General features: G+C 47.1%; 1 protein-coding gene across 1 annotated transcript; it reads right to left on the bottom strand.

Moving 5' to 3' along the window:
• Positions 1-231: 231 nt before the first annotated feature.
• foxk1 (forkhead box K1) lies at positions 232-20,245 on the bottom strand. Its single transcript, XM_072462817.1, has 9 exons — positions 19,691-20,245; positions 17,114-17,326; positions 10,190-10,391; positions 9,049-9,195; positions 7,853-8,046; positions 7,214-7,386; positions 5,476-5,685; positions 4,354-4,530; positions 232-2,048 (listed from the first exon to the last, which is right to left on the bottom strand). Exons 1-9 carry the CDS (start codon positions 20,122-20,124, stop codon positions 1,831-1,833), a joined length of 1,968 nt encoding a protein of 655 aa, XP_072318918.1. The 5' UTR covers positions 20,125-20,245; the 3' UTR covers positions 232-1,830.
• Between the last annotated feature and the right edge of the window lie 231 nt (positions 20,246-20,476).

Below are 20,476 nucleotides of genomic sequence, written 5' to 3'. Positions count from 1 at the left end.
CCGACTCACGTATAAAACTGAGGTCGTCACAGTTTCTCGGTTAAAAAAAAAACATACACACAAAAAAAACATAAAAAATTTAATTGGCAGCCATGATGTGATGTGATAATGTGATTAAAAAAAATAATAATAATCTGAATTTAAGTCATTTTAACTTGATTATATCTTTTGTCGTGTTAAAAAATAAAATAAAAAAACTAATGTAAATGGTAGAACTGACCATAATCAATATTTATTTTAATTTTCGACATTAATTACCTCTTATTTGATATAAATATGCTCATAAATAATGTTGTTGTTTTCTGAGCGTTTAAACGGCGTTTCAAACACAGACAATGCCAGAATAGTGGACCACGCCCCCTTCAGTAATAATACTTAACATTTGTGGCGTTTGTCGATTTGAAAAGTCGCCTTAAACCACCGCACGTCGTTCCTGATGTCGATTAGTGGTCGGAATATTAAAAAAATAAATACACAATTAATATCTACATTGCAAGTGCTTGTTCTCGCCGGGACGCAGTGGGAGGCGGCTTAGATTTGTCATGTTATTTTTGAGAAATGTAAAAGATTTATTTTCAACCATTAAGAAATCAGCTTTTGTTAAAAAAATAAAAAATAAAAAAAATTGAATGTACTAGAACAGGGAAGCTGCCACTAGAAGGCTGGGATAGCTGCTTTTTTTAAGTTTGTTTTTTTTATTTCACAAACGCTTTTACATTTCTGAGCTACATTTAGCATAGTTAGCATCGTTTGCTACATGACATTGCGACCACAGTTTACTTCTGCTCTTGTATGTAGTGTTTTTACAGTTGTTTCAGGACTTGGCGTTAACGTTTTGGCTAATTAGCCTAGTTATTTTCAAGTGTTGCTAGCTACTTGCTAATTACTAACTTGGGGTTTTCACAATCACAAATGTAATTGTCGTTTTATACAAATTTACCTGTTTTTAGCTCATGTGTCTTTACATTATAAATGACTTTATTCTATTGTACGTCACAAATCACATGGTGCCGTTTGCGTATTTCCTTTAACGTTTACATTTGTTTACATTAGCGACAGACGTTAGCGGGCGGCGCATTTATCATGCACATAGCATGTCAAGCTAATACGCTAAACTGCCCAAAGTGGCTAGTGAGACCACATTATCAGCCAAAAGAGGATATTACTAGCTTGTTTTTAGCCAAATCATAAAGCTACCAGCAATTAGCTAGCTAGCAAGCTAATGTTAACATCAAGCCCTTTTTATTTTCTGTGTTGGTCCACTATCCGTTTACGGTCTATGGTTCAGATTCCCTTCTGCTTTTTTAATTGTTTTGTTGTTGTTTTTTTGGACTAGCTAATGCTAAACTTCACCGAGCTAACGCTGGTGGGGCTAAAGAATATTGAACTACAAACATGTCCGCTCAGGATGCTTGGCCAAAACGTCGAAATCATCTGGAAAAAACGTGGCGTTCGTTCGGTCTCGGAATCTCTGCGGTCGCTTCGTAAAAAGAGTCCAACATAATAACGTATGTTTCACTTTCACGCGACGCAGAATGATTCAAGCTCATTTTAGCGTGAATTCCAAGCAAAAATCCCGAATGGAGATTTTATTTTTTTTCCAGTTTGTTCCCGAGACCGAACGAGCGCCGCAGAATGAATCATGGAACAGTCCAACAGCTCGAATATGCGTCACGTCTTGTATAAAAACGGTAAAGCTGAACAATTGCGTTTTCCCCAGTGGGCGTGGTCGGACGCAGTCTCACACACGTATAAAAGCAGTTTGGGGGGAGGGGCAAAAGCAGGGGGTGGGGTGGTGTAATGCTGCCTGGACACCGCGCGTTCCCCGCTTCACTTCCTGGTTTCGTGGCTTAGCGGCGCCATGGCGACGATGACGGGCTGCTGGGCGGAGGCGACGCTCGGGTGCGGCGCCGACTCGCCCCCGAAGCCGTCCTCCATCTTGAAGCGTTTGGCCTGCGGCTCGTCTCCAGGAGGGGGCGCTCCGCCCACCAGCACCGGGGGGGAGCTGGAGGCCTGTGCCGCCAGCATCTGCAGCGGGCTGGTCAACACTGCGCCACACACGGGGGGACCACACGTTTGGACGGGCACGGAAAACACGGAAACGCCTTTTTGTCTTACCATTTTAAAGGGGACGTATTGTGCTTTTTTCCCCAGGCGCTTATTCTTGAACTTTAAGTAGATCGTTTTAAATTTAGTGCGTTGTAAACTGAATATATTGAGCTTTGAAATAGAATCTGGGCTGCGTTTTTTAACAGGAAGTTGACGGACCTGATAAACCCCGCGAATAATTACAAGTAAGTACTGGGATGTGGGCGGGGATAGGGGATAGAGGAAAACAGGACTTTTCCGAGCACTCGCGTAGTTGCAGGACAATACAGGATTATTCAAACACGCATCAAAATACAACCTTGAGTAAACTAAGGGCGAGGAAACAAAAGCACATATGTCCCCTTTAACACACTTTAATGTAAACAAATATAAGAACTGTAAATAATATAATGTGACGCGAGGTAAAGAATGATCTAAATGTAATCACAACTCCACTTTTGAACACTAGAGGGCATTTATGTGTGCACCTCTCTACACCCTCAGCAGTAGAGGCTGATTCTGTTATGCTGCTCCCACAGCTCGGAACTCGGGTTTTCACTCCATTAAAATAAACAGCGAAGGGCGAGAATCCTACAAAAACTGTCTGTGCTTTTGACTTTAATAGTTTCAAAGGCGAGTTGATTCTACGCCTCACTTAAACCTGTGATGCGTTCGCGGCGTGCTTGTTGCGTTCGCGGCGTGCTTGTTGCGTTCGCGGCGTGCTTGTTGCGTTCGCGGCGTGCTTGTTGCGTTCGCGGCGTGCTTGTTGCGTTCGCGGCGTGCTTGTTGCGTTCGCGGCGTGCTTGTTGCGTACGTACCGTGCTTGTTGCATCTGTGTGTTTGTTGCGTTTTAGGCGTGCTTGTTGCGTTTTAGGCGTGCTTGTTGCGTTTTAGGCGTGCTTGTTGCGTTTGAGGCGTGCTTGTTGCGTTTGAGGCGTGCTTGTTGCGTTTGAGGCGTGCTTGTTGCGTTTGAGGCGTGCTTGTTGCGTTTGAGGCGTGCTTGTTGCGCTTGAGGCGTGTTTGTTGCGCTTGAGGCGTTCGTGGAGTGTTTTTAGCGTGTTTATAGCATGTTTGTTGCGTTGTCGTTGCGTGTTTGAGACGTGTTTGTTGCGTAGCGGCGTGCTTGTTGCGTTAGCGGCGTGCTTGTTGCGTTAGCGGCGTGCTTGTTGCGTTAGCGGCGTGCTTGTTGCGTTAGCGGCGTGTTTGAGGCGTGCTTGTTGCGTTTTAGGCGTGCTTGTTGCGTTTTAGGCGTGTTTGTTGCGCTTGAGGCGTGTTTGTTGCGCTTGAGGCGTGTTTGTTGCGTTCGTGGAGTGTTTTTAGCGTGTTTATAGCATGTTTGTTGCGTTGTCGTTGCGTGTTTGAGACGTGTTTGTTGCGTAGCGGCGTGCTTGTTGCGTTAGCGGCGTGCTTGTTGCGTTAGCGGCGTGCTTGTTGCGTTAGCGGCGTGTTTGAGGCGTGCTTGTTGCGTTTTAGGCGTGCTTGTTGCGTTTTAGGCGTGCTTGTTGCGTTTTAGGCGTGCTGTTGCGTTTGAGGCGTGTTTGTTGCGTTTGAGGCGTGCTTGTTGCGTTTGAGGCGTGTTTGTTGCGCTTGAGGCGTGTTTGTTGCGTTCGTGGAGTGTTTTTAGCGTGTTTATAGCATGTTTGTTGCGTTGTCGTTGCGTGTTTGAGACGTGTTTGTTGCGTAGCGGCGTGCTTGTTGCGTTAGCGCCGTGCTTGTTGCGTTAGCGGCGTGCTTGTTGCGTTAGCGGCGTGCTTGTTGCGTACGCACCGTGCTTGAGGCGTGTTTGTTGCGTTCGTGGCGTGTTTGAGGCGTGCTTGTTGCGTTTTAGGCGTGCTTGTTGCGTTCAAGGCGTGTTTGAGGCGTGCTTGTTGCGTTTTAGGCGTGCTTGTTGCGTTCGAGGCGTGTTTGAGGCGTGCTTGTTGCGTTTTAGGCGTGCTTGTTGCGTTCGAGGCGTGTTTGAGGCGTGCTTGTTGCGTTTTAGGCGTGCTTGTTGCGTTCAAGGCGTGTTTGAGGCGTACTTGTTGCGTTTTAGGCGTGCTTGTTGCGTTTGAGGCGTGCTTGTTGCGTTCGTGGAGTGTTTTTAGCGTGTTTATAGCATGTTTGTTACGTTGTCGTTGCGTGTTTGAGACGTGTTTGTTGCGTTGTTGTGTGCTTGTTGCGTTCGCGGCGTGTTTATAGCGTGTTCGTTGCATTGTCGTTGCGTTGTCGTTGCACGTTTGTTGCGTGTTTATTGCGTTGGCGTTGCGTCGTCGTGTGGACTCTTACCCGAGGCGTTGCTGAAGCTGGCCGCAGACGAGGCCACCACGGTGCTGCTGTGCCGGCCGTTCTGAGTGACCGGCCTCACGGGAAGGTGGTGGAGCCCAGGGGCCAGGCTCCGGACATCGGGCCCCTGCACCGCACTGTCCACCGCCTGGATGACCCGCTCTCTGCCCAGCTGGGCCTCTGGAGGACACGATATACAAATGAATACTTTCAACTGCCAAGTACAAACTCAAGTCTGTCATTCACTCCTGACGGGCAAAATCCCACACTCGATCCGGATCATTCTGACGAGCGGTAACGACATATTGTGTCCAGACGGAGTTAAAGTGAGGTATGACGGGTTTTTACCATTTTCTAATTCTGACTTTATTTGGTGAATTTATACCTGTTGTATTTATACATTATAGTTTTACACTGATCGAGCAGGTATTTGTGGAGAAAACGTGATAGAATCTGTAGAAAATGACAGGAAGTGACATCACCAGGGACAGGAAGAGACATCACACCAGGATCAGGAAGTGAGATCACACCAGGGACAGGAAGTGACATCACACCAGGGACAGAAAGTGACATCACACCAGGGACAGGAAGTGACATCACACCAGGGACAGGACGTGACATCACACCAGGGACAGGAAGTGACATCACACCAGGGACAGGAAGTGACATCACACCAGGGACACTCATTCCAGCCAAAGTTTATGCAGAATCTCTCTAAACATTAATTCAACAAAATAAAGTCGCTCTCATATATTTTAATTTGCCAAATAAAAAAAATTGTGACATCAGATGAGTTTTGGCCCAGTGTTTGCTGGGTAATTTTCGAGTGTGATGTCATCAATTACAAAGTGAAAGTATAAACCTACAAAATGTGCTATTCTGAGATGACATTTTTTCTAATTTCAGCCAAATTCACACATGTTTTAGTTCAGTGAGTGTTCCACCGTCATAAGCACTTGAAGAGCAGTATTTAGATTCATTTCACACATTATTTTCTGTGACAAATTTTTAAGGTTTTTCTGTCACATTTTTGAGAAATGTTGATGTAATTAAAGTACAAAAACTACAGTTCAGAAAGTTCTAAGTGACAAACTCAAACACACACTTCTGTAAAGACTGAAGTACCTCTGAAGTCGCTGTCCAGGCCTGAGGGGGAGGAGCTGTACCCGTTTGAGGGGAGGGCACCAGGGCTAGAAGACACCACTCTGACCATGGTGAGGGAGGACTGTGATCCTCCAGGGAACAGTGCCAGGCCTTTCCCTGGACCAGAGTGCAGGCCTGAGGCGTGTGAGGGCGCGGCCATGATGACCGGCTGCCCACTGCTCACAGGAGAACCTGCCACAGACACACACTGTTCAGATGTTCTCCTGCCACAGACACACTGTTCAGATGTTCTCCTGCCACAGACACACTGTTCAGATGTTCTCCTGCCACAGACACACTGTTCAGATGTCCTCCTGCCACAGACAAACACTGTTCAGATGTCCTCCTGCCACAGACACACTGTTCAGATGTTCTCCTGCCACAGACACACACTGTTCAGATGTCCTCCTGCCACAGACACACTGTTCAGATGTTCTCCTGCCACAGACACACACTGTTCAGATGTCCTCCTGCCACAGACACACACTGTTCAGATGTTCTCCTGCCACAGACACACACTGTTCAGATGTTCTCCTGCCACAGACACACACTGTTCAGATATTCTCCTGCCACAGACACACACTGTTCAGATATTCTCCTGCCACAGACAAACACTGTTCAGATGTCCTCCTGCCACAGACAAACACTGTTCAGATGTCCTCCTGCCACAGACAAACACTGTTCAGATGTCCTCCTGCCACAGACACACACTGTTCAGATGTCCTCCTGCCACAGACACACTGTTCAGATGTCCTCCTGCCACAGACACACTGTTCAGATGTCCTCCTGCCACAGACAAACACTGTTCAGATGTTCTCCTGCCACAGACAAACACTGTTCAGATGTCCTCCTGCCACAGACACACTGTTCAGATGTTCTCCTGCCACAGACACACTGTTCAGATGTTCTCCTGCCACAGACACACTGTTCAGATGTTCTCCTGCCACAGACACACACTGTTCAGATGTCCTCCTGCCACAGACACACACTGTTCAGATGTCCTCCTGCCACAGACACACACTGTTCAGATGTTCTCCTGCCACAGACACACACTGTTCAGATGTCCTCCTGCCACAGACACACACTGTTCAGATATTCTCCTGCCACAGACAAACACTGTTCAGATGTCCTCCTGCCACAGACACACTGTTCAGATGTCCTCCTGCCACAGACAAACACTGTTCAGATGTCCTCCTGCCACAGACACACTGTTCAGATGTCCTCCTGCCACAGACACACTGTTCAGATGTCCTCCTGCCACAGACAAACACTGTTCAGATGTCCTCCTGCCACAGACACACACTGTTCAGATGTTCTCCTGCCACAGACACACTGTTCAGATGTCCTCCTGCCACAGACACACACTGTTCAGATATTCTCCTGCCACAGACAAACACTGTTCAGATGTCCTCCTGCCACAGAAAAACACTGTTCAGATGTCCTCCTGCCACAGACAAACACTGTTCAGATGTCCTCCTGCCACAGACACACTGTTCAGATGTCCTCCTGCCACAGACACACTGTTCAGATGTCCTCCTGCCACAGACACACTGTTCAGATGTCCTCCTGCCACAGACAAACACTGTTCAGATGTCCTCCTGCCACAGACACACACTGTTCAGATATTCTCCTGCCACAGACACACACTGTTCAGATGTCCTCCTGCCACAGACACACTGTTCAGATATTCTCCTGCCACAGACACACTCTGGGCACTGACCTGGGGCGCTCTGGGAGTACCTATACTCAGGCACAGAGGAGAGTTTGTGGACCAGCTGCTCGTGGTGGTCCTGGGGGATGGGGGAGCCTTCTCTGCTCAGACACTCTGGGGTCTGCAGGCCGCTGGAGGTGGGAGACATCAGCCCCTGGTGGGTGGGGGACGCCGGTGCACTCCTGACATGGAATACAAGAGTAACAATGACTACAATGTCCACCTGGCTGGGAGTTAGCTCCTCCCCCTCTCCGCTCCTCCCCCTCTCAGCTCCTCCCCCTCTCAGCTCCTCCCCCTCTCTCTGATGAGTTTTCACATTCATAAAATAGAGAATCGTTGAATCTTCTCACAGAGAAATCCAAACTTAAACATTTAAATATGATGAAGATTTGTGATACAGAAATCTTAACCATGTGGCGTGAAATGTGTGCGCGGATGTTCCAAATGTAACAGTAGGTCCACGTAGGTCAGCGTAGGTCCACGTAGGTCAGCGTAGGTCCACGTAGGTCAGCGTAGGTCCACGCAGGTCCGTGTAGGTCAGTGTAGGTCCACATGCGTAGGTCCACATAGGTCTGCGTAGGTCCGTGCAGGTCAGAGTGGGTCCGTGCAGGTAGCGAGCGGCCGGTCCCATGTGGCGGCGGGGCGTACCTGGAGGAGAGCGGTCCGAATGGCGTTCTGAAGCAGGCCACGCCCCTCTGCCGCCTCTTCCTGAAGGCCTGCTCCACCAGCTTGCTCTCCGAGGCCGAGTCCACCCTCCAGAAGCTGCCTTTGCCCGGCTCGTCCTGGGAGCGCGCCACCTTCAGGAAGTAACGGTTCAGGGACAGGTTGTGTCGGATGGAGTTCTGCGGAGGCCAAAGAGAGAACATCTCACATGTACAACAAATATAATAGTTTAAACAGTTATTTAGAGGATATTGTACTGTGACTATGGAGTATAAGGCTGTAACCCAACCCAACATTTTACAAGTGGGTCGGTAGATAGGTAAATTCTTTTATTTTTTTAACTTTGAAGGCATAAAAAAATCCAATTATGTATAAAAAAATCCACCCATTTAATGATAATTAGCTCCACTTCGTTTGAATGTTCGGACGCTTTATTGGCACATCATCTTTTTCACCTCCAAGTCCACGAGCGGATCATGCCACGCATCAATCTGTCTTAAAACCATCAACTTATTCTTAATTCTCACTCTTTCCCCGACACACTGAACACCACAGAACACACCTGTCGCCATTTTTTGATTCTGCCAGTGACCACCAGGGGTCAGGCTTCAACAGTCAATGAGACGTTCTCCGTTGGTGTTTTGTGTTAGTTACATTTCTCCCTCGGTTTTCAGCAAATATTTCTAGCGAGTTTCAGTGATGCAAAATTCAACACAGCGCTTTTTTGAAAAAATGGTCGGAGAGTCGGCGAGATATAAGAGAAAAATATATCTTTGGCATAATTTTGACAAAATGCGTATAAAAAAAAAAATTCAGTTAGCTAGTTTTTCATCGAGTTGGTCAGGTTATGGCAAACAGACATATTTGTTTGCTCTGCCTGATGTCTATAACAGCACAGTCCTTAATCCACTGATGATCTTAGGCAGTAGTTTTCAAATGAAGGCGGGCCATGATGACATAATGAATTTCAGGGGGCGGGGCCACAGTGCAGTTTTGGCTCTCTTTTTTTAAACTGCTTTTACTGCTTTTCTTTCAGAACCGCTCTTACCATTTAAACCCGCTGGCACCGGCCTTCAAAACGCACGTATCGAATTGGCGTTCCTGACAAACCGAACACGAGCTCGTTACACACGAGCCGGCGCGTACCTGTCCCAGATGCGGCGGTGGAGGGAAAGGCCTACCTGCCAGCCCTTGTCGGCGGTGCGGTAGTACGGGTAATGCTTGGTGATGTGGGCGTAGATGCCGCTCAGAGTCAGCTGCTTGTCTGGGGCTGAAGAGATGGCCTGCACGATCAGCTGCGCGTAGGAATATGGCGGCTTGGACTCGTCCTGCGGGAACACAGGACAAGAAACCTGCTCGAGCATAAAAAAGTTCCAAGATTCATAGAAAGACATGCCCTAAATATCCTGTATATTTGAATGAATCATAAGACAACTCTAGGTATGATTCTGAGCATTAAAACAGGAAGGAAGTGTTTAAGTGTTTACGCGCGCTCTTTAGCACCTCTGCCTTAGCATCTCATGTTTTGGAACTTAAAATACACACGGCTTTCTCTCAGGCGTTCCCCACGTCAGGAGTTGAGTTAGAGCTCCGTCTATTGGCAGCAGACTTAAAAACGGCACAGAAGATCTGGCAAATCTGGGCAATTTGTTACGGAGCGTTTTGTGAGGCTCGGATAAGGAGAGGAAGCTAAATACAAGTGTGTTTTTGACTTACTTTACCAGGATAACACATTTTTAAAACCTCTATAAACATGCTATGGAATGATTGTATTGGTTTAGCAGTTCATATTTAAGTCTTTGCACAAACATTACTGCTCCTGAAGTGAAAAAAAAATGTGTGCGCTAATTTAATCGCTATTGTAATCAGTATTGTATTGCGCAATATATCGCAAAAGTATTGAAATTGTAATAATGGATATTGCAACTAAATAACCAAATATACCACAATAACAGCACAGTCCATCTGTAATTGTAGTTTTTATGCATATTTTTTATGAAACGAGTTCATTTTAAACCCTTCACAGCAGTACACGTGTATTGCGCACTTTTCACAACTTTCAGAGGTCGGAGCAGTTAGCATGCTAGCTGTTGTTAGCATTACTGTGATGGCAAAACTCACTCGGGCTCTCTGCGAGGTGTGAAAAATCTTGGTGGTGAGTTTAAGTTCTGTTGTTCATGTTTTTAAGTCAGATCTGTGAATTGGGGACCCTCTCGCGGTGAGGCTAACATGCTAACATGCTAACCGCGACGCTGTATATCTCAGTCCATTGAATATTGCGGTCTGTGATGATGCTGCTGTGGATAAGGCGGCGTCTAAAACCTTCGGGATGTCTCCGCCTCCCGCTGCCTCGCCTCTGCCCTCGCCGGGCACGCCCCTCTGCTCCGTCAGGCTCCGCCTCTGCTCGGACACTGCCTTGGCCGCGAACTCCGCCGCCAGCTGCAGGTCAGAGGTGATGTTGCGTCCGTAGCGGTAGCCGGACGAGCCCGCGCCCCGAGGGCTGGCCGGACACGAGTTAGGAACGCTGTCGAAAAAGAGAAAAAACGGTTTGAGCGAGAGAGAAGTGAAGAGGATGAAGTGAAGAGGATGAAGTGAAGAGGGTGAAGTGAAGAGGGTGAAGTGAAGAGGGTGAAGTGAAGAGGGTGAAGTGAAGAGGGTGAAGTGAAGAGGGTGAAGTGAAGAGGATGAAGTGAAGAGGATGAAGTGAAGAGGATGAAGTGAAGAGGATGAAGTGAAGAGGATGAAGTGAAGAGGGTGAAGTGAAGAGGGTGAAGTGAAGAGGATGAAGTGAAGAGGATGAAATGAAGAGGATGAAGTGAAGAGGGTGAAGTGAAGAGGATGAAGTGAAGAGGGTGAAGTGAAGAGGGTGAAGTGAAGAGGGTGAAGTGAAGAGGGTGAAGTGAAGAGGGTGAAGTGAAGAGGGTGAAGTGAAGAGGGTGAAGTGAAGAGGGTGAAGTGAAGAGGGTGAAGTGAAGAGGGTGAAGTGAAGAGGGTGAAGTGAAGAGGGTGAAGTGAAGAGGATGAAGTGAAGAGGGTGAAGTGAAGAGGGTGAAGTGAAGAGGATGAAATGAAGAGGATGAAGTGAAGAGGGTGAAGTGAAGAGGATGAAATGAAGAGGATGAAGTGAAGAGGGTGAAGTGAAGAGGGTGAAGTGAAGAGGGTGAAGTGAAGAGGGTGAAGTGAAGAGGATGAAGTGAAGAGGATGAAGTGAAGAGGGTGAAGTGAAGAGGATGAAATGAAGAGGATGAAGTGAAGAGGGTGAAGTGAAGAGGATGAAGTGAAGAGGGTGAAGTGAAGAGGGTGAAGTGAAGAGGATGAAATGAAGAGGATGAAGTGAAGAGGATGAAGTGAAGAGGATGAAGTGAAGAGGGTGAAGTGAAGAGGGTGAAGTGAAGAGGGTGAAGTGAAGAGGATGAAATGAAGAGGATGAAGTGAAGAGGATGAAGTGAAGAGGGTGAAGTGAAGAGGGTGAAGTGAAGAGGGTGAAGTGAAGAGGGTGAAGTGAAGAGGGTGAAGTGAAGAGGGTGAAGTGAAGAGGGTGAAGTGAAGAGGTAACCACAAACATGTGACCAGTGGTAAAAACAAACATAATAAATAAATGTAAAGAATATCTGTGTTAATAAGATAATCATCAGTTGCAGGTTTTGGCTGATTCGAGCACTTTCCTGGTTTTTACGACTTGTTTTGAGTTTGTCATTTCCTGTAGATGAACTCAGAGCCTGGGACGTTTACAGTCTTTATATCATGTGATTACATCATGTGATTACATCATGTGATTACATCATGCGTTTATATCATGTGTTTATCCTGCTTTATGGTTATTGTGGCATAAAGCAGTTTCACTTTTATGGTGTGGATCAAATTCAAACCGCCGGTACACCTCATGGACGTGTCAGGAGGACGGCTCCGGACGCCGATTGTGACCGCACTTTACAGGCAGCGTCTGTGGGTCGGCGTCTGCGAAGCGTCGCCCGCATCGTCGATAGAAACGGGGCAGAAGGAATAACTATTTGATTGGATCCAAACGGGTTGAAATCGCCGGCCTTTAAACATTAACCGCGCTTCATCCGCTGCTCGGAGACGGAGAACAGGAAAAAGCCGGCGTGATTATACAACCCACACCTGCTGCTGTTAGCACGGTACACAAAGGACGCCGAGATTGTGTACGCCGTCGCCAACAACGCCGTCGCCAACAACGCCGTCGCCAACAACGCACTTCAAAATAATGTTACTCAAGTATTTGAGGAAACCAGGGTGAGGGCTGTGAGTAACTGTGGACGCAACAGCAGCGATCCAACAGAAATGTGCAACCCTTGTTTGAAAGATTCCGACATTATTTCGATGTTTTATTCAGCTCGCCATGAAACGTTTAGAGATTTTTTATATTATCAATCATTTCACAAAGCAATCCAGTAATAATAAAAGGACTGGGGATTCAACTAACAATTATTTAAGAAGTCAAATGATGATTTCTATTGTACATCGAAGTTCTTCAAATATATTAAGTAAATAAAAGGTTGAAATGTGGCGGCTGAAGGCTTCTAGAGAGAGAATATTTATGAATTATTGATAAAAAATTCTAACTTGTTGCATTGGTCTGGCTGTAAATGTATTACTAGTACTATTAATATGACATTTTGGAAGACAGGAAGTACTTTGTTGAATTTGGTAACGGTGTGCCCCAAGGGTCAGTCCTGGGACCCCTTCTGTTCGCCCTCTACATGCTGCTGTTAGGTCAGCTGATACGCAGTGAAAATGTGTCCTATCACAATGATGCAGACGAGTCAGATCTATGTTTCACAGGTGAATCTGGACCAGTGGATTAGTTTAAGTTAAAGTTCGGTTCAGTTCTCAAAAGGATGTGTATTTGTTTCAGAGCGACGGTGAAAGCGCCGTGAACTCTGGCACCAGAACAACAATGTGAGCAGGAACAATACAGGAGCTGCCAGACAGGAAAAGCAACTCCCAGCATTCACAGCGGCGCGCACGGCCCAATGTTTACAAGTTGGAGGTAGAAATGGGACCAGAAACAGTCTGGAGTTAAAGATTTAAAACTGACGGAGATGTAAAAATATTCACAACTCCGCAGTCTTAGTTTAGACTGGAATAGTCCAGTTTTAGACCGGTAAAGATCTGGTGTGAACAGAACCTCTGCCCTCATCTATATTTCTAAAAGGTTTATAACTGGATTCTCTCGATCTGAATAAACTGAATAAAAAGATTAAATATTCAAATGTTGTTAAATAACATGAATTAATATATATTCAGTTTTCACTAATGTAAAAAGAAGTTTAAGGAGAGGCAGCGGTTTGGTTAGTGCCGTCTAAAGTCCTAAAGATCTTTTATTGTTTCATTGAATCCACTCGCATCCATAGATTTATATGAGACAGTGCAACTTTGAAGGACATTTTCTCCCACAGACACATAAACCTTAAGTTATTAACACATACAAACACCAAACTCGGGTTTGTCACTGTGTCGGATGTTATGATTTCTGTGAGAAGAAACATTTGTATGATTATTCATTATTTATTGCTGGCACTTTGACCAACACAACAGGGATTTCCTTCATTCTCTTTCATTTGCAAATCCATTTCACAGAAGGTGTGAAATCAAACTTCTGAATGAAAACAACCTGATGAAAATAAAGTACTTTTTTGGAAAATAGATTGAGCTGAAGGGAGGGGGGAGGGAGGAGGAGGAAGGATGGAGGAGGGAGAGGAGGAAGGAGGGGAAAGTAGGGAGGAGGGAGAGGAGGAGGAAGGATGGAGGAGGGAGGAGGAAGAGGGAGGGAGGAGGAAGGATGGAGGAGGAAGGATGGAGGAGGGAGGGAGGAGGAAGGATGGAGGAGGGAGGATGGAGGAGGGAGAGGAGGAGGGAAGGATGGAAGAGGGAGGAGGAGGAGGAATGAGGGAGGAGGGAGAGGAGGAGGGAGGAGGAAGGAGGGAGGAGGGAGAGGAGGAGGATGGAGGAGGGAGAGGAGGAGGGAGGAGGAAGGAGGGAGAGGAGGGAGGAGGAGGGGGAAGGAGGGAGGAGGGAGGAGGAGGAGGGAGGGAGGGAGGAGAGAGGAGGGAGGGAGGAGAGAGGAGGAGGAGGGAGGGAGGGAGGAGAGAGGAGGGAGGGAGGAGAGAGGAGGAGGAGGGAGGGAGGGAGGAGAGAGGAGGGAGGGAGGGAGGGAGGGAGGAGGAGGGTTGAGGGAGGGAGGGAGGAGAGAGGAGGAGGAAGGGAGGGAGGAAAGAGGAGGGAGGAGAGAGGAGGAGGGAGGGAGGGAGGAGAGAGGAGGGAGGAGAGAGGAGGGAGGAGAGAGGAGGAGGAAGGGAGGGAGGAAAGAGGAGGGAGGAGAGAGGAGGAGGGAGGGAGGGAGGAGAGAGGAGGGAGGAGGGAGGAGAGAGGAGGGAGGAGAGAGGAGGGAGGAAAAGGAAACACTACTGAACAAGAAAAAAAAAAAAAAAAAAAAAGTCCCAGAAGCCAAACGATCCCCCTGCAGACGGGCCAATCAGACGCCTCTGAGCCGCAGCCCTTCCATATAAGGCCGGCCCAGGTCGAGCTGACATTGGTGGAGAGCTGAAGACGCCGGGTGTCGGTGGGGCCAGCAGGGGGCGACAGGGTGCGACAGGGGGAGAGGGGTTTGTGCAACATGTGTTCAGAGCCAAACGCACGACGTGAAGTTTGATTCTCCTGCGTTTATGAAGGAGCCTGAAAAGTGACTCAAATATGGAACATTTTCACCCAAATGTGTTGTTGTTGTTGTTGTTGTGATTTGCTTATTTCATTCTTTCTAATTCATTCACACATTATAATAATACAAATATAATTATTATCTCCCCCGTTTTCCTGCTGTGCTGGGACATCACTCCAGGTGTGAACTCGGGCTTTACAAAAATAAATTGCATTAAATTGAATTGAACAAAATCAGAACTAAAACAAGACTAACACAGGACTAAAGCGGGTCTAAAGCGGGACTAAAGCGGGTCTAAAGCGGGTCTAAAGTGGGACTAAAAAGGATCTAAAAAGGGTCTAAAGCGGGTCTAAAGAGGGTCTAAAACGGGACTAAAACGGGACTAAAGCGGGTCTAAAGCGGGTCTAAAGAGGGACTAAAGCGGGTCTAAAGCGGGTTTAAAGCGGGACTAAAGCGGAACTAAAGCGGGTCTAAAGCGGGACTAAAGCGGGACTAAAGCGGGACTAAAGCGGGACTAAAGCGGGTCTGAAGCGGGTCTAAAGCGGGACTAAAGCGGGACTAAAGCGGGACTAAAGCGGGTCTGAAGCGGGTCTAAAGCGGGTCTAAAGCATGTAGTTTATGTAGTTTGTGTAGTTTGGGTAGTTTGGGTAGTTTGTGTAGTTTGGGTAGTTTGGGTAGTTTGGGTAGTTTGGGTAGTTTGGGTAGTTTGGGTAGTTTGTGTAGTTTGTGTAGTTTGGGTAGTTTGGGTAGTTTGGGTAGTTTGTGTAGTTTGGGTAGTTTGGGTAGTTTGGGTAGTTTGGGTAGTTTGTGTAGTTTGGGTAGTTTGGGTAGTTTGTGTAGTTTGGGTAGTTTGTGTAGTTTGGGTAGTTTGGGTAGTTTGGGTAGTTTGTGTAGTTTGTGTAGTTTGGGTAGTTTGGGTAGTTTGGGTAGTTTGGGTAGTTTGGGTAGTTTGTGTAGTTTGGGTAGTTTGTGTAGTTTGGGTAGTTTGTGTAGTTTGTGTAGTTTGTGTAGTTTGTGTAGTTTATGTAGTTTATGTAGTTTATATAGTTTAGTGAATAAGAAATATGGGGCTCATTGACTGATTAGGAGCTTGGATCATTTCTTTTTGTACATATTTTATTAGCTAACATTTGTATTGGTTCAGTTCTTAATTCTGTTATATGTAATAATAAAAGTAGATGTATAAGTAATATTACACTTACACAGTGATGTTATCTTAACACGTGACAAAGTGACTGTACGTGTCGCTTAAATTACCACAAGCATTAATTAATTAGATTGCTTTGTCTAGTTTTAACGGTCTTTTTCTAGCAAACAAATATAGATTCTGCTGATAACAATTATGAAGTAGATTTATTTGCAGTAAAGCCAAACATGCCCTGGATTATAGAACGTGTCCTCAGTAAATTGTAATAAATGTAATTATTTTAACATCTGTCTTTATCTGCTTAGTGTTTTCAGGACCACGACACGTTACCATCTTTTAAGAATGGAAAGCTTAATTATCTTAAGACGAACACGCTCTAGTAGCATAGCATATTGACACAACTAATCAAATGAGTCACGGTTGTATCCATGACAACCCTCTGGATGCGGCCGACGCTGAAACGTGGCACTTCGCACTGAAAACTAACGTGTCATCTTTCAAACCAGGGCAGAACGTGATATTTCTGCTGAGTCCGTTCACCGTTAGCCAGATATTTAGAGCGCCTTTTAGCACGTTGCTAACGATTCACCGCTAATTATTTGATTACGATCATTGACATGTTTTAAAAAAAAACAAAAACTGAACTCCATTGTTTGTCCAAAAACTGATCTAAATATTAAATTAGTTGTAGCGATGATGAACGGTTTTGCCTGGGTAATTACGTTTTGTTGGAGTAAGCTAGCAGTGCGGTGCGGTTCGTCTCCGCGGTCTTAAGTTAGCCAGATGGGGCTATTTACTATTTATTTACCAGCGAGCGCCATATATAAACCGCCGTAGTTCCAGAGATGCTAGCTCTGGAAATACTTAGCAAAACAACGCTAGCACGCGTTAGCAACGGGCGTTTCCTGTTTGCACACGCATCGAGACCAAAGATACAATATATTTTGAGCATCTGAGCTATTCCAAACTCAATACATTACATTAAGAGACATTAAGACGTTGTGTAGAGGCACGAATAAGAGGAATAAATGCAGAAAAAGCTGACAATAAACAGGAAGTACTACAGTTTGGACGCTAGCTTTAGCCACGTCACATCTTAGAATGACTAAACTTTGAATTACTAAAAGTCTTTGTAATTGTACGGCCGATCTCTGTCATTCACACAAAGTATAATTCAGGTACAATTATTAATAAAACATTTGTCACGACGCATTAAACCGGACCAGTCGAAACGTGGCTATTTAGTTTAAAAGAAACGCGTCATAAAAAGTTGCAAATATATATGAATCAAACAAATCAAGTCGAATAATATGAAGTCAGGCTGTATTTTCCAGTAAGTCGTGACGGGCAGGACCAGTTCCCGCGAGTAAACAGAAGCTAGCCCGGTAACGGCGGCGTGCGGGTGCGTGTGGGCGTGTACCTGAGGGTGCCGGTGGGCGAGGGCAGAGGAGAGCCAAACGCCCGCATGTGCTCCTCGTGCTGCTGCGGCGTGGGGATGCTGATCTTCAGGGGCGAGATGTGGGGCAGGAGGGGCCGCGGCGGGGGTGAAGGGTCGTGGTCCCGCTGCTCCTCCGGCTCCAGCAAAGACATGAACTGGATCTTTATCACCGTGCTGGGGAAGCGCAGCACACACCTGACGCACAGGAACACGCTAGTTACACGCTAGTTACACGCTAGTTACAGGCTAGTCACAGGCTAGTGAAAGCTAGTCACGGGCTAGTCACATGCTAGTCACGGGCTAGTTACAGGCTAGTCACACGCTAGTTTAAATGCGGCGCAGCTAACAAGGCCCTGAAGTAAACGTCACAATCAGAAATTAACGTTACACTTGAGACATATTTTTAGCCTATTTGTCCTTCTGTTTCCATGGTTACTGACACCCTGAGGACAAACAGGGAATGACACGTGGAAACAAACCGACTAAAATGTCTGTGCCAAATATGGACAGATTTCAGCCGATACCGATACTGGACCCGATAAATAACCCCTCCCTCAGAACTCTAGTGCGGTACAGAGTAAGTTAGATATAGAAATCTCTTGACATGACACGGTCACAGTATTTTTATCACTGTAAAAGATTTACATCGATATCTTGAAGGAGGCACAGATTATTACCGTCATATTCTATAGAATTAAATGTAAACATGCAAAATAGCAGTTGTGTCAATGTAAAGTGTGGAACGTTCAGTTCAAATTGTGCAATTGTAAATGAACATGTAAATGTGCACTAGAAGTCAGTGATTATTATTGGGCCGGGGCCCATGGTTGGGGGGGCCCATGGTTGGGGAGGGCCCATGGTTGGGGGGGCCCATGGTTGGGGAGGGCCATGGTTGGGGGCCCATGGTTAGATTATACCCGGGGTTTGCTGATAAAAGATGGAATTAGCCTCCTCTACCCCATTGCCTACACTTCTACCCCCTGTTACATCCCCATCTTTTTCTCTCTACTTCTTCTGTCTTGTTCATTTTATCTGTATATTAATGTGTTCTGTACGTGTTGTCCCCCCTGTCTGTAAATACCCCCCCCTTTTTTATTATGTTCAGCGTCTTTGGGTCACTGAAAAGCGCTATATAAATAAAAGTTATTATTATTATTAATTATAGTATTTTATTCGTATTATGATCCCGACATGAAAACGATTTGTTTTGCTCGTCTTGTCTGTAACAAGAATGATTTCCCGCGAAAGGCTGTGTAACATGCTTCGTAACACACGTTGTAACATGTTGTTGTTGCTTTTACTGGCGGCTGGCAGCCAACTGCAAAGGTGCATTTACCGCCATCTTCTTTAGATTTGAGACTTTCGACACGCACACGTGTGTGTCACACACGTGTGTTACACGCACACGTGTGTGTCACACACGTGTGTTACACGCACACGTGTGTGTCACACACGTGTGTTACACGCACACGTGTGTGTCACACACGTGTGTTACACGCACACGTGTGTGTCACACACGTGTGTTACACGCACACGTGTGTGTCACACACGTGTGTGACACGCACATGTGTGTGACACACACGTGTGTTACACGCACACGTGTGTGTCACACACGTGTGTTACACGCACACGTGTGTGTCACACACGTGTGTGTGACACGCACATGTGCCCGGCCCTGTGCTGGGGACCCGGCCCTGTGCTGGGGCCACTGTATATGACCTGTTGACTCCATGTGCTGATCATGGAGCTGTGATACATAATGCCATTTCAGACCGCACTTCCGCTTCACTCAGAACCCGCCCACAAACAATCACTGCAGCCAATCAGCGGCCGCGCAGACCAGGGCCCCTGGCCACCTCTTCCTGAAACGTGACAGACACAGCGCCAGACAAACCTCATGTTTCAGTTAGAGCTGAGCATTTGTTGTGGCTTTTGTCGATGGATTAAACAAGTCAAAACAAACACACCACATATTTATTTCATTAAACATCGGCCACAAACACGTGATGTGTAAAGTGTGACCACAAACCAAACTAAGTCTCTTTTCTCCGACTCAGGGCGCGTTTGTTTACATTAGTGTTTACGTGACGTGCTAGCGCTAGCCTCATGCTAACTGCCCAAGTCTCACGCATTTTAACTAAAGTGTGTCCAAATGCATCTTTGTGTAGGACTACACACTCTGGACAAATGTTTTTCATGGCTCTAAAGTGACCAAAGACACGGCCTGAGCTGAAAATAAAACTAATATAAAGAGTAAGAGGAATGTGCTAACACACGTTAGCTTAAAGTGCATTACACGAGTTCAGCAGGTAAATAAACACACTGCTGTGGTTGTGACAAACACAACACACTGTGGACACAACAGTGAAGTGTGTGTTGTGTAATAACAGCGTGTCGTTCTGTTACACACATCGATCACAATGAATTACAGCCAAAACACAACCGGTTCAACTCAAGGGCAACACGGGACGTTATAAATAATGCAGTGGAACGTCAACTTTGCGCAACACTAAGTTTGTAAAAGTTGTTAAAAGTTGTGGCCGTGAGTGGGGCACTTACTCCCGGGGCAGCGGCAGCGGCGGGGCCCCTCTGCGCTGGAACACACCATCCACAAACACGCCGTTTTTGCCCAGGCAGCGCAGAGAAAAGCCGCTGGCGTCGTCGTACATGATCTGCAGGTGTCTGCGGGAGATGAAGCTCGAGTGTCCCATGTTGATGTCCACGGAGCCGTGCGACGAGTTCCGCCCGATGGTCACCGTCCTCAGGCGCATGACAAACTCAAAGTCCCGGCCTTCGAGCCTGGCCAGGGCCTGCCGCGGAGGAGAACCCAGGCGCATCGGCGCGACCCCTGCGTCCCCGCGGGCCTCCATGAGCGGAGGCCCCAGGAACTGCGGGAAGGAGCGGGAGGTCACCGCCACACGCACCGGGCTGCACGGAGCCGACTGCAGCGCGAGGAGGGCCCGGGCCCCGGAGTCTTCCCTGTAGTCTGCCATCTTCTATCGGCTGCTCAACTCACTCACTCTCTGGACTGTGGCTTCCCGCACTCAGAGCTGCAACGTGAGACTTTCGGCCGGGCACTTGTTCGCTCCGAGGCTCCTGTGAACAACATGGAGGCCCGCACCGGGCAAGACCAGGAGCGGACTCACGGGAGCGGAGTCACCGAGGAAGGGACTGACAGGAGCGGACTGACAGGACCGGAGTCACGGAGGAAGGGACTGACAGGACCGGACTGAGAGGAGGGGACTGACAGGACCGGACTGACAGGAGCGGACTGAGAGGAGGGGACTGACAGGACCGGACTGACAGGACCGGAGTCACGGAGGAAGGGACTGACAGGACCGGACT

Source organism: Eucyclogobius newberryi, unplaced genomic scaffold (assembly GCF_026437365.1).
Source record: "Eucyclogobius newberryi isolate DKJ021-1_F unplaced genomic scaffold, fEucNew1.0.hap1 SCAF_4, whole genome shotgun sequence".
NCBI lineage: Eukaryota > Metazoa > Chordata > Actinopteri > Gobiiformes > Gobiidae > Eucyclogobius > Eucyclogobius newberryi.
The sequence above is the reverse complement of the archived record's forward strand: the minus strand, read 5'-3'. Positions and strand labels throughout refer to the sequence as shown.

Coding starts and splice junctions, on each gene's coding strand:
- foxk1 (XM_072462817.1), bottom strand. CDS start 20,124: ATGGCAGACTACAGGGAAGACTCCGGGGCCCGGGCCCTCCTCGCGCTG. Junction 8,047..9,048: donor CCGCCGACAAGGGCTGGCAG/GTAGGCCTTTCC, acceptor TGGCCTCCGCAG/AACTCCATCCGACACAACCT. Junction 2,049..4,353: donor CAGCTTCAGCAACGCCTCGG/GTAAGAGTCCAC, acceptor TGTGTGGCGCAG/TGTTGACCAGCCCGCTGCAG.